The sequence below is a fragment of the Danio aesculapii genome, chromosome 24 (genome assembly GCF_903798145.1).
Source record: "Danio aesculapii chromosome 24, fDanAes4.1, whole genome shotgun sequence".
NCBI classification, from domain to species: Eukaryota; Metazoa; Chordata; class Actinopteri; order Cypriniformes; family Danionidae; genus Danio; species Danio aesculapii.
In genome coordinates this window covers 36,299,939-36,317,438 of record NC_079458.1, presented here as the reverse complement: position 1 = coordinate 36,317,438, position 17,500 = coordinate 36,299,939, and the positions used below count along the sequence as shown (strand labels likewise).

The window sequence follows — 17,500 nt, the reverse complement described above, 5'->3', positions numbered from 1 at the left end:
TTCTGCTTAAAGCGCAAAGGTGCGTGTTTCTGTACGCTGGTGATGCACTTGATACTGTATCAATCAGATTCTTACTTCTGTATAACTGTAAATGTACAGTTGAAGTCAAAATTATTAGCCCTCCTGTGATTTTTTTTTTCTTTTTAAAATATTTTCCAAATTATGTTTAACAGAGCAAGGACATTTTCACAGTATTTCCTAGAATTTTCTTTTCTTCTTCTGGAGAAAGTCTCATTTGTTTTATTTCAGCTAGAATAAATTATATATATTTTTTAAAACATTTTAAGGTCAACATTAGGCATGGGACGATAACCATTTTCAAGGTATACTGCGGTTTGGAAAATCAAGGTTTTAAAACCATCAAATTTTCTACCATACAATTCCTAAGGTATGTGTAAGATTTTTTTATTTACGTTTTTTTTTTTTCAGGACAACAATATCTCCAGCAGAAAGATGGCGTTTAAATTGTAAAAAACAATCTTTTTGAAACGAATGAAGACAGCTAAATTCATTTAGCCTGACATGCTTACTCCCCCAAAATATTTTAAATGTTTCTCAAAATAAAGTATACGGTGTTCAAAGGGTAAAAAAAGTTTTTTATGTTGTTTTTCACCAAGAAATTTAGAAAGAATATACTTTAGAGCAGTAATCATAATACAATGAAACTGGATATTAATCCAAGGTTATTATTATACTGTCCGAATTTTATACCCGCCCATGCCTAGTCAACATTATTAGCCCACCTAAGCAAACCACTGTTATACAATGATTACCCTAACTTGCCTAATTAACCTAGTTGCGCCTTTAAATGCCACTTTAAGCTGAATACTAGTGTCTTGAAAGATTTCTAGTAAATTATTAATTACTGTAATCATGGCGAAGATAAAATAAATCAGCTATTGGAAAGTAGTTATTAAAACTATTATGTTTAAAAATATGCTGAACAAAAAATCTCTCCATTAAACTGAAATTGGGGAAAAAAGAAAAATGTATATATATTTCTGTTTGAAGTAGAGAAGATTTTTTCAACACGTTTCTAAACATAATAGTTTTAATGACTCATTTTGATTTATTTTATCTTTGATGGATTTCATCCATGATGACAGCAAATAATATTTGACTAGATATTTTTCAAGACACTTCTATACAGCTTAAAGTGACATTTAAAGGCTTAACTAGGTTAATTAGGTTAACTAGGCAGGTTAGGGTAATTAGGCAAGTTATTGTATAACGATGGCTTATTCTGTACACTATTGAAAAAAAATATTTAGCTTAAAGGGGCTAATAATATTGACCTTAAAATGGCTTTTAAAAATTAAAAACTGCTTTAATTCTAGCCAAAATAAAACGAATAAGATTTTCTCCAGAAGACAAAATATTATCAGACATACTGTGAAAATTTCTTTGCTCTGTTAAACATAATTTGGAAAATATTTTAAAAAGGAAAAAATAAATAAATAAAAAAAATCAAAGGGGGGCTAATAATTCTGACTTCAACTGTGTGTATGTATTTATACACTGTTACTGTTGCTGTATACAGCTGAAGTAAAAAAAAATAATAATAAATTACGTTTTCTTTTCTGAATGAGCTGAAATCTCAGAACATTGTGATTTTCGGGCTGATCTCACTGAATGCACTTTTGCATTCCAAAACAAGAAAAACAAGAAAAAAGAAGCGCAATGCACTTTTCATGTCTCTAGGCAACGACCGAATCAGCTGCGTATTGTGCGCGAGCGTTGCTGCTATAATTTAAACATTTAATAATGTCGTGATATTCAAGATTTGTGAAGTCATACAGCACCAGATAACTCAAAACAGCAACCATTAGTCTCTCCTCCCTCTTCGAAAATCTCCATAGTCGTCTTGACAACACAAACACTGCTGGCACCTCAATGGAAACCCCGCCTCTGCTTTCATTTGATTGGAGAATGAAACAGATGAGACTGAAGTAATGAATTTTTTTTCCCCTCAGAGGCCGTTAGTAAATCATTCAAAAAACACGCCAACCAACACAAAAAACGAGTTTGGTGTGATCGGCCCCTAACACTGTAAAAAAAATAAAAACTCCAATGTCTACTATCATTTCAGAAGTGTTAAATAACACAGGTGTCGGCTACATGCAAGGTATGCACTGTAGAGTACACTAATCACTTAAAGAAGTATAAATCAGGCTTGAGGTGTTGGGAATATTTGGTGCTAGGCTCCAGCATAATTTCAATGCAGTTTTCAGGTTAAGTGAACACTAGGGCAGTAAAACACTTTTAACTACTTTTGTTTCACTTAACACAGATTTTGATTATAGAGCAAATTGTGTCTGTGAATATTAAACAGCAAAAAAACTGCATACTTGCTTGAGCAGCCTTTATTTTTAATGCATTCATTTATTGTTTTTTACGACCTTAATGGATTGGACAGAAGAGACAATAAAGTAAATGGAGGAAGAGGAGGGGAAGGGGTCAAGAAGTGACACCAGATTAAAACTTCACACAGGATCTCTTCTGCTCCTGCTCCTCTGAACATTGTGCCCTCATTACAAGTGTGCTGGAGAACATGGTTTAATCTAACAGGACACTGCAGCCTTCAACATTTTGAGAACATGATGAAATTTTGACGGAAAGATGGTATATGCTGACTTTGGTCACTGCAGTGCACTGTGTAATTTAGGGAAGTTATTGGGTAAGTTATGGTGAGTGGATGACTTCATTCAGACATAACAATTTTCTTCATTTGGTCACTCAAGTCATTCCAAATCAACATGTTGAACACATAGGAAGACATTATAAAAAATGTTGGAAGCTGGCACCCATTGACCTCCATAGTATTTTTCTACGATGGGTGCTGATGTTCAGTATGCCACCAACCAGTTTCCTTCAAAATATTTTTATGTATGGTCTACTTTAGAAAGAAATGTGGATGGATGAATAGGCGTATTTTAGGTGGATGGATGGATGGATGGATGGATGTATTTTAGGTGAATGGATGGATGGATGGATGGATGGATGGATTTTAAGTGAATGGATGGATGGATGGAAGGATGGATGGATGGATAGAAATATTTTAAGTGGATGGATGGATAGATGTATTTTAAGTGGATGGATGGATAGATGTATTTTAGGTGGGTGGATGGATGGATGGATGGATGGATGGATTTTAAGTGGATGGATGGATAAAAATATTTTAAGTGGATGGATGGATGAATGGATTTTAAGTGGATGGATGGATGGATGTATTTTAAGTGGGTATATAGATGGATTGATAGAAAGATGTATTTTAAGTGGATGTATGGATGGATGGATGTATTTTAAGTGGATAGATAGATGGATAGATAGATGTATTTTAAGTGGATGGATGAATGGATGGATAGATGTATTTTAGGTGGATGGATGGATGGATTTTAAGTGGATGGATGGATGAATGGATAGATGTATTTTAGGTGGATGGATGGATGGATTTTAAGTGGATGGATGGATGAATGGATAGATATATTTTAGGTGGATGGATGGATAGATAGATGTATTTTAAGCGGATGGATGGATGGATAGATGTATTTTAGGTGGATGGATGGATGGATGGATAGCTGTATTTTAGGTGGATGGATGGATAGATGTATTTTAGGTGGATGGATGGATGGATTTGAAGTGGATGGATGGATGGATAGCTGTATTTTAGGTGGATAGATGGATAGATGAATATATGTATTTTAGGTGGATGGATGTATTTTAAGTGGATGGATGGATGGATGGATGGATGGATGTATTTTAGGTGAATGGATGGATGGATGTATTCTAAGTGGATGGATGTATTTTAAGTCGATGGATGGTTGGATGGATGTATTTTAAGTGAATGGATGTATTTAAAGTGGGTGGTTGGATGGATGGATTTTAAGTCGATGAATGGATTTTTTTTTCTCGGTTGGTCTTGCAAATTGACGAACAAAATCTTGCTATAGAGCCGTCTATACTTTTCCAGTTAATATAAAGATTAGTTCCCAGAGTGTAGATTATTTGTCATTCCATCGTTTGTGTTGCTTATAAAGGCTTCAGAAGGATGTGTAATTGATAAAGGAATATTCATTTTTATGTAAATGAATCCTTCAACATGTGAACTCATGTGGTTTTTTTTGTGGGAGGCAGAATTTGCATGCAAGATGCAGCTGTCACTCCATTAACAAACATTTACAGTACATCTCTTTACTTACTCTGCTTGATCAACCTCTTGTCGGCCACCACCACATTCTCCGCATCCACCACGATGACTTTCCCGTCCCGCGGGCCCACAGCGAAATTATCAAAGCTGACATCCAGCAGGTACAACGCAAAATCGAAGTCATTGTTGGTCAGCTGCTCAGCAATGTCCATCAGCTGCTTGGCCAGATCGACTCGCTTTTCCCAAGGGGCATTGAAGAAACTCCACAGCTCCTCGCCTACGTAGTTCACCGCCACCATCCGGCCGCAGGCACCCAGGTACTTTGCAAATGGCCAGCCTTCATCTGACGGAAAACTCTGAGGAAAAAGACAATGATTGTCAGTTTAAGTTATATAGTTCAGTTATACAATAACAAGAACTGCATAGGTTGTTTCAGCGTAAACATTTTGCGCAATATTTACATCACAGGATGTGTAAATCAAGTTGGGATTAAAGTTGAACAAGTGGTTTGCAAAGTTTTACCATGATAGACTGAAAGGTTCTAATTAGCATGTGTTGTTATTCCCGTATATGGCTAGACCCCTTTAGTAAACCATAAAGCACTGTTTCTTTTTATTTGTCGATGCCTACAATAGTCTCAGATTTTGAACAGATACACTTTATCTTCCTTTTTTTTTTAAATCGTGGAGCAAACGACTGCTGTATTCCCCGAATTCTAAAGTACATTAAAATAAAGGCATTATGTTGCAAAGTGTTGTAATTGTGTTTTCTGGAAGGGTCTAAGCAGGGGTCAACAATCTCGGCCCTGGAGGGCCGGTGTCCCTGCAGGGTTTAGCTCCAACTTGCCTCAACACACCTGCCAGGGTGTTTAAAGTACACCTAGTAAGACCTTGATTAGCTTGTTCAGGAGTGTTTAATTAGGGTTGGAGCTAAAATCTGCAGGACACTGGTCCTCCAGGAACAAGTTTGGTGAACTCTGGTCTAAAGGCTGGATTATCTTTCTGCGTTGAGTGATCGTCAAACCCACGGCACCTGCCTTGCACATAGTTGTGCTTTTATACTTCTGCATGCTGTTTGTGTTGCTCTGCAACAACACCTCCGAAACACTAGCAGGCAGTAAGTGTTTATGTTCCACAGTGTTGAGTTTCTTCACAGGTGATTTGTTTTATCTGAATGCTACCTTGATGTACAAGTAGCTAAAACTCTCTCATTCAGAGACGGGAATCGGCATGCGTGCAACAACTTTAATCATAAGGTAAACGCAAAACATCTGGAGCTCCTTCATGGGATTCGACACTTGTAAACACTCGCTCCATCGGACTCATGGCTCTCAGCACTGCCCACACTCGGTACAGCTACCAAGCCAACCAATCACAGAGCTTGCGCTATGCATCGTTACGAAGTGTAGTTACATCAACGTCAGCCACGACGAGGGTTATGCGACCATACGACGGCTGCACCGAAAGTATAAATCAGCCTTAAAGAATAAAGTGTTATACGTGGCATAATACAAATTAAGTTTTAATTAAGTTACACACAGCTTCAGGTTATGTTTTTGTGTTGGTAAAGAAAATGTGGTCCACATTTAGTTTGTTTGGTGGTGGACATGCTAGAAGTCGCTGTAATGCTAAAAAAAGCATCCTTGTCAGATTACGTCTTAACTAAATTTCCAGTATGCGGATTATTAGGTCAATTATGGTGTGGTAAAGTTATTATTTGAAGAAGAAATGGCTTGGATTAGGCAATCAAGTAGCAATTTCAATTAAGAGATTATTAATCTGGCAGGGGTGTCATTTTGAATGACAAAAAACACAATTTATGCCACAACTCCGCATTGTCCGGCACAGCCTTTGTACAGCCGCATACCCCTAACACCAATCCTGACGCGAGCCTCTCAAAAACTGTACACCTCGCGTAGTGCAAGCTCATGATTGATCAGCTTGGTAGTGTTGAAGAGTGCAGGTGGGCCCAAGAGACATGAGACAGAAGCAAGCCTGTTGGAGCGAGTGTCGAGACCCGTGGAGGAGCTCCAGATGGAGACTTTTGATTTGTGTTCACTTCATGATTAAAATTGTTCTGCGTCTGCCTTACTGACAAGTAAGTAAGTAAGTAAGTAAGTAAGTATGTAAGTAATATGTATTTATATAGCGCATTTATCATGTATGGCCATACACCCAAAGCACTTCACAATCATGAGAGGGGAGGTCTCCCCCCATGGATGATGCAACGGCAGCCACAGGACAACAGCGCCAGTGCGCTCATCACACACCAGCTATAGAGTGGAAAGACAGTGATAGAGCCAATTCAGTGGATGGGGATGATTGGGAGGCCATGATGGGTAAGGGAGGGATTTTGGCGAGGACACCAGGGTTATACCCCTAATCTTTACGAGAAGTGCCATGGGATTTTTAATAACCACAAAGAGTCAGGACGGTTGAATGTCTCATCCGAAAGACAGCAATCACTGACAGTATAGCGTCCCCTTCACATTACTGGGGGATTTGGACTCATACAGACCGCAAATGATGAAACAAAGTGAATTGTTGAATCATTAACTGAAAATAAATATAATCTGTTGTACAAGATGTTAGATTTCTATATTTAGCATTATTAGCAACAGAAGCAAAGATCATTTTTTGTATTGAATATATTCCTTTATTCAGCAGGTTCTTTCTTGATTTTAATTTTTTATTAAAATTACAGGTTCTAAGTTCTGTTTGGCAAACCAATGGTTTTTGCAGTAATATTATGTATAAATGGAAAGCAAATGACATTGTCTTCTTCCTTTTTTGCTTATCCAAAACATGGTCCAATCTGCGACTCAAAAATCGTAGGGTGATCCGAACCGTTCCACCACTAGTAAACACCTTAATTATATTATTGTCTTATTCAGATATAATCAAAGGCAAATAATTTGATTGTCCATGTAAACCTGGTCAATGACAAAGACGAACAATAAGAGACTCTGTCATTGCGGCTATAACGACATTCTGCGTCTACAGCACAGAGAATACAACCAACAAATTCAGAAGCTGAGAGAAGATTATGTAAGATCTGTATTAACTTACGCTTGCAAGTCACTATTCATTTGCATAAAGTTGAAGGATTCGCAACTTTGTCGTATCACTGGACACGCCCACATCCAATCGCCAAAGGTTGATCATATAGCCGGAGATCACCAGAAGTCGCTAGATCCCATTTGAAATGAATGATTGAGTGTTACCATTAGTCTGAATGGAACTTAAGTCCCCTCCTACCCCATTCAAACAAAAACCCAAGCTGGCCACACCATGCGAACTTTAAATACTCTCATAGAATATCCGCAAATTGGACTACGGGGAATTGTGATTGGTTTCAACGCTGACGGCGGTGCTTCTGGAGTCCAGACAATGAATTGAAATGTTTGGAGATGAAAGCGAACAGCTCTGGTAGGAGGGCTACTTGAAGAGGAGGAAAAGCACGACATCAATTGCATGCAAAACAGCAGGTTATTATTTTAATACGATGCTTGTTTTCGTCTGACTCGCATCGAGGCTGGGAAATTGAGGATGCTGGGGAGGCATCTGTCAGTTGTGACTTTACTTTGCTAGCCTCTTCAGATGTACACAAATGAGGCAAGTAAAGCAGCTGTACCCCAGTTACTGGGTTGGTCTCTCAGGGCCTTGAGTGGGTACGTCTCATTACAGCTTCTCTGTCTATTCCATCTACCACAGCGCGGAAGAGCGGAGTCAATTAGATATGAAAGAGCACAAATTAGAGCAAAATAAAAGGGAAAACCAAATACATTGACTGGTCTGGGCACGGAATCTGGTTTATTCGATCAGAGAGCCACTCTATTTTAATGAGTCATATCTGAGACGTACAAACCCGTCGTCGTGTTTTGCTCTGGGACCTTACAGCTAATACTCGGCAATAACTTCACCTGCTTGATTTCTCCCTGCGCCGCTCAAATGACTCACACAAGCTTCATTGATATTGACAGACAGCGCTGCGCAAGGGAAAAAAGGCGTACGACTGCAATCGGATTCCCTTTTATTTCGCAGTCAGAGAAATTTAATAGTCTAGTTTAATCTGCCTCAGAATCTGGTTAAAGTTTAATGCGGAGTCTCATTAATATTTCACTATACACACATTATTTAAAAACATACAATCAGTAAAAAGGACACCGAATGAAACAGCTGCAGTTCAGTTCGACAGCTTTTTGTTACACAGACTGGTGTACACAAAAAGGACAGCCTGAATGGTGCAGAGCAGCATACAGCCATACAATTTATGCTATTTTATTGCAGCTGGCAGTATTGTGCACTGTAGGAGGCAATTAAGACACAGAAGTGCACCCTAAAATGCATGTGTTACAATAGAAATGGTTTGGTTTCATATGAATTAAGGTAATAAACCCTTGTGGAAAATTATTTATTGCAAATATCATGCACATAAGTGAATGATCAGCTATTTTAAGACATTTTTAATGACCTTGGGCCTCATTTATAAGTCTCATTTTAGTCATTTTATTTACCTGAACATTTTTGCATGTTGATATTCATTTGATTTTAACAAAACCAGTCATATTAAGCTACTATGCAAAAGCACTTATGGTTTATCTAGTTCTGTTATATCATTTTAACATGGGATTGTCTTAAAACTAACTTATTTTTTAAATAATTTATGTTTCTTTATTAATTTATAAACTTACTTTTTGTTCTTTTCGGTTTCATGTTATAAATTGATTATTGACAAATCAGCATTATCAGCATTAGTACTGTATTTTTGACACTTATTTGTACTGTTTGTCTTTGGCTTCTTTGTCCTCTTCTTCAGCCATCAATCATTTTTTGTCTTTTGTTTTTTATTGTATTTTATATATGATAGTGTTTTCTATGTTATTATGCTGTGCTTCTATTTTAGGTGTGACTTTTTAACATTCTGTAAGGGGTCTACAGATAAAAAAAAACATTCTTGCATAAATCTGGCATATTTTACAGTAATAAATTAGTAAATAAACTAAAAAAAACTAAACAAAAAAAAGTAGCTTTTTGGCTACATTGATGTTGTGTAAACTTAGAGGTCGTTCACACATAATGTGTTTTTTAGCCTCTACTACAAGATACTTTTCTATTGTCTTTCAAATGTAAACGCGATTGACGGACGTGTGTGACCGTTATGCTCGTGCTTTGTGTTTTTTGAGACTCTATGTCAAATTCAAAGGTCTTCAACTTTTATACGCAGAACAGTGTGAACGCTTATCACTGTCGGGTCCAAAAGCAGTGGTCCAATCAGAAGAGCCCGGAGGCGGGGCAACCATTGCAAGCTGTTTATAGAATCAGAATCAGAAAGAGCTTCATTGCCAGGTATGTTCACACATACTGTACGAGGAATTTGTTTTCGTGACAGAGCTTCTACAGTGCAACAGGATTACAGAGACAGGATTAAAAACAGATAATAAATATATTTTAAAAAAATACAAGTAAGTAGTGAATGCAATATACAAATTCACAAATGTATGTACGTGTCTATTACTATATACAACGTTATATGTGCAGCTGTTATGTGCAAATTGGCATGTAAAGTGTGTTGTTAAATAAGTGTTAATAGGTATGTGTATAAAAGTGTATAGCAAGTAGTGATGTTGGTTCCACAATAATTATCATCAAGAGTAGAATGTTAGCATGGTAACTGTTTTATCAAGGCGGTGGAGGCTCTCATTTTAGTTGTCCACAATATCCTCAGTTATATGATGTATCTTGAAGTGCTAATCACAACATATTGTTTTCCTATTTCTAATGGGTCTGTTATTGGCGTTATTACATCACGTTCATAATATCACATCACCTCGTGCTGTGCATTTTAAAACTCTTAGCGCACAACAATGCACTGTATGAACGCACGTTACAGTAGCTTCGCTTTGTGTTCACAATAACAACGTCGCCGTCCCTCCTCAGTTCTTTTGTCAAGCCCCTTTTCTCCTGCCTCCCTCCATCTGTCCTTCTATCAGCGGCGTACATGCAGAATCTAGACAGCTTTGATGTTGCATTAAGCCTTTGACTCTTTAGCCGCGGCCTCTAAGAAGGGCCAGATGAGATAAGACTCAAACTATCAGGCCACGCTCCAGTTAGGCCAACAAATCCGGGCGGTAAACAAAACACACACTCCCTTTCTAATCAGCGCTAAACCGTGCCAACAATTTCTACAAATCCAATTTGTTCCCGAGCACTATGAAAACAGAGTGTGCGATAATAACAATATTAGCCCACTCTGATTTTAGTAATTAGCATGTGGCGGTGCGGAAGTGGGCATGAAGTCTGCGAGTTAGGGCGGTCAATACTCTATAAGAGGACTAGGTCAATCAGCAGAGCACAGCGCTGCTCACTTCCAAGCACACTTCCTGTGTGGCTTCGATCAATGGCTCTCCAGAAGGAAATGGGGCGGGGGGGTCCATGGAGAGCGGAGGAATACACCTCAAAGAGAAAAACTTGAATAGGGAAACAGCAGGCCAATCGCTTTTGTGTTGGGTTTTGTTGAAGTGCTGCTCTGTTAATGAGGGTTAAGGGTGGCCTTTACCGAAGAAAGACCTGTGTAAGGAGGCCCGGAGGCTGTTCAGCTTCGCTTATACAGGAGCTTTTATAGAGCTCATGCAGCAGCTGTCAGTCTGAGACATGCTCAATTCATCAAAAAAAAATTTGTCAGTATTTTGTTTTGTTAAAAATATAAATAAATTATTTTGTATTAGCTGTCGACATCCTGCTAGCAGAATGCATTATGCTCATTTTCTTTTAACAGCCTTTTTTAGTAATCAATCTAAATTAGATATCATCTGAAAGATTAGGGCTTGACGATCTGGCCTAAAATAAAAATCTCAATTAAGTGAACAGTTTAACTCAATTACAATTAATGAAGGATTATTTTATTTAGTTATTTATTTATTTTTTGCCCTCATAGTTCACTGATAAGTTTTGTACCTAAATATGCTCACATATTACAGGTGAGAGAGTTTTGAATAAAGGGTGCATTACTTGATTTTAAAATAATTGAAAGAAACACACACTATCTACTATATATGTCTATTTATTGAACATCAACGCTGAACAACTGAAATGAAAGCACACATTGCCTAAAACGAAATAAATAACACGTACAAATAACTTGCACTTTGGGAAACAAAATTAATAATTTTCAATGCTTTTCATTTTTTAAAAGTAGAAAATAAGCCGTATCTCTTTTAAATAAAATATTATATCCTGTAAATAATATTTTAAATGTTCTGTTCTGTAATCAAATATTTTAATGTAAATATAAATTTTATAGTAATGTAAAATATGCCGTCTCAAGGCATCTCTGGTGCATCTTCCAATCATCTTCAATGAAGTTATATTTTGAGAGGTGCGCGGGTATGCGACCACGCAAAGACTGTGCCGGAGCACACCCGTGCATTCGGCGAAGAAGTTAAATCAGCCTTAACAGATCTGGGTCACATGGTTCCACATGCGATAGGGAAAATAATTTTAAAAATACACCTGAAAAAATCTTATTTTAAAATCTAGATTATGGGTTCTGAATGTTGATTTCCATTACTTTTAGATTAATCGGCCAGCCCTTTGAAAGATTAAAACTCATCCTGTGAAAACCCTTTTGAATATGACAATGCTTATGAATGGTTAACCATGGAAATTGTATTATTAAATATTTTAATCAAGCTCCACCCCCTAGTGTGTGGTGTCTAGTTTCACATTAAGGCTGGTTTATACTTCGGTGCAAGTGATTGCCGTGACCTGCTTGCCTTGCGCGTAGTGCATTTATACTTCTGCATGCTGTTTGTGTTGCTCTGCAATAACACTTCCGAAACACTAGGTAGCAGTAGGTTTTTAATGTTCCTCTGTGTCGAGTTTCTTCATGAGTGTTTTTTTTTTTTTTCTGAACACTACCTTAAATGTACAAGTAGCTAAAACTCAACAACTTTAATGATGTAAACACAAAAGTTTCTATCTGGAGCTCCTTCGCGGGACTCAACACTTGTAAACCCTCACTCCATCAGGCTCACGGCTCTTAGCACCGCCCAAACTTCGTCACCTGCTACCAAGCCGACCAATTGCGCTACGTGTCGTTGCAACGTGTAGTTACATTATCTAGAGAGGTGCGTGTCAGCATGCATCAGTCACGGCGAGGGCTATGCGACCACTTGAAGGCTGCGCCTGGACCCTACGCGTGATGCTTGATGCAGAAGTATAAATTAGCTTTTAGACAACGTACAGGCTACTTTTTAATTAATCGATTTAGCTTTCTCTAATCCAGACAAATCACATTTCAGAACTTTTCACAGTTTAGAGGATTCGGTTCAGAACTACAAACAAGAATAGTAATAAAAAAAAAACCTACATGTGCATGACTGTGCATGATGGTTTAGTAGAAGTTTTGAGAGAAGAGTTTGTGTGACTACTTAAATATATTGTTACAATATAATTATAACATAATTAATAATACAGCTTACATCCCATCTGCAACATTGCAAAAGTTTTTTAAAAGATCTGTTAGGCTAATACATTTTAATATGTAAAACATGGAGACATTTGAATACGAAAGCTCCACGACTGCCAAAATTATGTGCTTCTTTTCTCTCTAGCATGATAGGGAGTTGAAATTAAGGAGCACAATATTGGAAAAATGTAACATTGCGATATATTTTTATTCTGCAATATATATTGCTATATGAATACAATTTCACCAGATGACTTAATATCTCAATTTTGAAAGAATTTATAATGTAAGATTGATTGGGATGATTCTGCCGTGAAAGTGCATCTCCATAAACTCTAATAAGCAATCTATGAATACAATTCGAATAAATAGAGTTTTATCAATTAAGTCTAATAGTATTCAGGTACAGTAATTGAATAATCATAAAAATAAACATAATTCAATAAAATTAATCGTTATTAATGTTACAAATAATACAATTTCTTACGCCTGAATGCTTTTAAATCATTATACAATCACAGACCTCAAAAACACATGCAAACGATGAATTATAATACAAACTCAACTTGTATATCTTGAGATGTGACTGAATGATCACACAGCGATATCGAAGCTGAAACAATATATTGTAGAGCCCTAGTTGAAATGAAATCAAAAAAAGGGTGTTAATTGCGACAAGATGACTGACAAATCACTTTATGGTTATAAGAAGTAATTTAATCTAATAATTGTTAATGGAGTCGATTAATAAAAATGATCATTTGAAAATGAAAATAGGACAATGAATTACTCATTGCTTTATTGACTTATTTATTAATCCTTGGCAGGCCTAAAACAAGCTCAAGTACCATCACAAAAACACTCAAAACCCTTAAATGTTGATACTTAGCCAGAAAATTGTCTATGGCACATTGTTTCAAACTACAGAAGTCCAAACAACCGTCATTTTGTTTGCAAATCAGTGTGTGAATTTAATTTAAAGGGCACCTATGGTAAAAAAATCTACTTTTCAAGCTGTTTGGACAGACATATGTGCATGTATGGTGTATAGAGCGTCATATTGGGGTGATATAAGCACACCCAGTGTTTTTTTTTTTCAATTTAACAACATAAAAAACGGTGGACCAATTGGAGCAGTTTTCAAATTGACCGCTACTTGACGTAGGAGATCGGTCCCCCGCCCACCAATATTGATTAACAGGCGCGTCATCATATCCTCAGTTTGTTAATTCACGTCCGCCATTTTTAGAGTCGAAGCTATATCACTAAAGGAACACCCTGGCTCTATTTTTAGATGCAAGGCTCATTGGGCTCAACACAAGAGCAATATTCTCCACATTATCGCTCTAATCGGAATTATTGGTTGTATCTTTAGGTAGGTTTGCAAACATGTGTACTTCTCATTGAGTCTACCTTATACTTCAGCCGTTTGCATTTCTCGCGATCCCAGAAGCTCCCTGTGATCTTAACTAGCATGCGTTTTAGAATTCTAACATAGGTTTCTATCAGGGTGCACTCAAGTCGATGGCTGGGCGCTGCGGACCGCTGTAGAAACCTATGTTTAGAATTAAAAAATGCGTGGCGCGACGATTTGGGACACTTCATGTATCTGCCGCACAACAGAGAGTGTCTGGTGTGCCGTGTCACGGCTTTGAGCGGCGCATCCGGTGCCTCAGTCAAAGTTAATTCAGTGTGCGTGGTTATTAGTTTCTGTGTACAAGCTCGGCACTTGAAACTAGCACACAGTTGGCTGTAAAACTTTACAAAGACACAAATGATTTTGTACTCTCTGCTTGGTCTGTGTCAGAGTCGTACATGTACGACTGAATGGTGATCCTCTCTCTCCTTCTCCGTCTGCCTGTCAGACTCTGTTGCAAACGCAGAGTGGGTGAGCTCATGGCCCCGCCCCCTTGTTACGTTGGCGGGAAGCCGAAACTAATTTACATGTGAAGCAACACACCCATAATTCAGCGAACTGTGGACACGCCCCCAACATGACACTTTTTAACACATTATAATAAACAAATCTGAATTGTGTTTTAAACTGAACCTAAACTGGCACACTCAGAACCATAATATTAATATTAAATCATAAAAAAAAGAGGTAAACTATGTTCCCTTTAAGAATGTTGGGGATATAAATAACATTTTAAAAGTATAGAACTGCAGGATTTTGATTGTAATAATTCACAATACACATTTGGAAAACTGTATTTATCATCAAATAAATAGAGATGCATTTTAAAAGCAGAATCATACAACTCAAACTTTTAAACTGTATATTACTACTATACACTATTTTTTAAATACATTCTTAATTTAAGTTTTGTTATCACCATTGTTGGCACACCCTGTCCAAATAATATCAATCAAAGTTTAGTTGTAACAAAAATGATCATGAAATATGAAAACGCTATTGGAGATAACCTTAGCAAGCGCTGAAATAATTGAAGAATAATTTAGTAAACATTTCAAGAGTGTTCAGTCCACAGAGAGCTGATAATGCTCTGCTTATTCCAAATTCCCTTTAAGTACATTTAAAACTGCAATCCAGTATCCAGGAGTTATTAACGTTACCAATGGGGCGATCAAGTGGTAAAATAAATTGGAAACTGGGGTCTAATTTAACGTTGACTAAACTTTAATATTAATAAAAAGAGGTGCTTGGGTGGAAATCTTTTTTTTAACATTATGGAGAGAAAGAGAGAGAGAGAGAGCAAGAGAAAGCGAGTGAGAGAGAGATGTTAATTCAGTGGCATTCAGAAATGCTGAGGAAGCACAACTGCACCTGAAGTGATACAGTGTCTGCTCAGAATGATCAGGGGAAAATTTCCATTCTTCATGCTTGTTCACACCAAGGACAAGGACTAAAACAACAAAAATACAGCATTGACCCTTTTCACAAGGTGGTGATGACAGGTTTCAAAGGACATCGTTCAGCATCTAATCTATAGATTTGAAAAAACAATTATAAAGCAAGACTTTGTTTTATTTAATCTTTGCATCAAACTACAAAAAACAGTTTACATGTATGAAAAGTGTTGTTAATGCAGTGTCTATGGGCAGGAGAGCAACTTTTGACATTGTTCTCCTCTTCTGGCTGCCATTATCAGTCTCACTTTTTTTAGTCATGAAATTGGGATGAAAATAAAAGGTATTTGTGATCTTTACATTCTCCTAACCATGAGGACTTCTGCTGCAGAGAAACAGTGAAAACGTTCAATATAAAATGTAAAAAAATAAATAAATAAATAAATAGAATTCAGTCGTGAATGAAAAAACCTTGAAAGTCGGGATGCCCTGCTTCAAAAAAGTTGTAAAGCAGTTAAAAATAAGATTTTTGCATGTTTAGAAATAAAAATCTTAAGATTAATAAACTCAAAAAAATGTATCATGATTATTGCATCCAAAATAAAAGCTTGTATTTACATAATATATGTGTACTGTGCATATATATGGTAACTTGGATAGGCGACAAGTCTTTTGTCAGGTAGTGTGTATGTATGTTTGACAAAAGTCTTGCCGCCTATACAAGTTTTAGGATCAACAAATAATAACTTGACTTCTAGTTGATCATTTGGTATCAGAAGTGGCTTATATGAAAGGCAAAGGTCTCTAGATTACGCTTATTTTACTAAAATAAAATATAATCATGTCTTGGTTTTTATTTATTTCATTAGGACAGTAAGGTCTGATTTTGCTTAGACAAAAATCTTGTCACTTAACAGAAATAATGTCCAGTATGAAATATAAAGTCATGGTGCAGTGTAAAAAGAATTAATATTGTGTATGACTCCCATGAGCTTGTAGGACGGCATCCATATATCTCTGCAATGACTCAACTTTTTAATAAAGTCACCTGGAATGGCCAAGAAAGTGTTCTTGCAGGACTCCCAGAGTTCATCAAGATTCTTTGGATTCATCTTCAATGCCTCCTCCATCTTATCTCAGACAGGCTCAATAAAGTTCATTTCTGGTGACTGGGCTGGCCAATCCTGGAGCTCCTTGACCTTCCTTGCTTGCAGAAACCTTGATGTGGAAGCTGACGTGTGAGAAGGAGTGATATCCTACTGAAGAATCTGCCTTCTCCTGTGGTTTGTAATGTAATGGCCAGCACAAATGTATTGATACCTCAGGCTGTTGATGTTTTCATCCACTCTGCAGATCTCTTCCACGCTGAATGTAACCTCAAACCATGATTTTTCATAAAGCTTGGTTCCATGCAGGTTCCAATAGGTCTTCTGCAGTATTTGTGATGATTGGGATGCAGTTTAACATGACTCATCGGAAAAAAATCGACCTTCTGCCACTTTTCCAAATGTTCAAACATTCAAGTCAAGTCACTATTTGTTGCTCTTACAACTGGGATTAAAAATATATATATTAATAAATTAATTAATTAAAGAAAATAAATAATAATAATAATAATATATATATATATATATATATATATATATATATATATATATATATATATATATATATATATATATTCACAAATGTTTGAGAAAATTGCTATTTTCATTTAATATCTATATGTAATACACATTTTATATAAATATATTTGTATATCTTTTGGCTTTACACACACCATATACAGTTGAAGTCAGAATTTTAGCCCCCCTGAATTATTAGCCCCCCTGTTTTTTCCCCAATTTTTGTTTAACTGTTTAAGATTTTTTCAGCACATTTCTGAACATATTAGTTTTAATAACTCATCTCTAATAACTGATTTCTTTTATCTTTGCCATGATGACAGTAAATAATATTTTACTAGATATTTTTCAAGACACTTATATACAGCATAAAGTGATATTTAAATGCTTAACTAGGTTAATTTGGTTAACAAGGCAGGTTAGGGTAATTAGGCAAGTTATTGTATAA

The 17,500-nt window shown here is 36.6% G+C and overlaps 1 protein-coding gene across 1 annotated transcript in view; it reads right to left on the bottom strand.

Moving 5' to 3' along the window:
• The window catches only part of dipk2ab (divergent protein kinase domain 2Ab), a 64,155-nt gene that overhangs the window by 11,081 nt on the left and 35,574 nt on the right, over positions 1-17,500 (bottom strand). Inside the window, 1 exon segment of the mRNA XM_056451153.1 lies at positions 4,200-4,503. Coding sequence (XP_056307128.1) covers positions 4,200-4,503 — 304 coding nt within the window.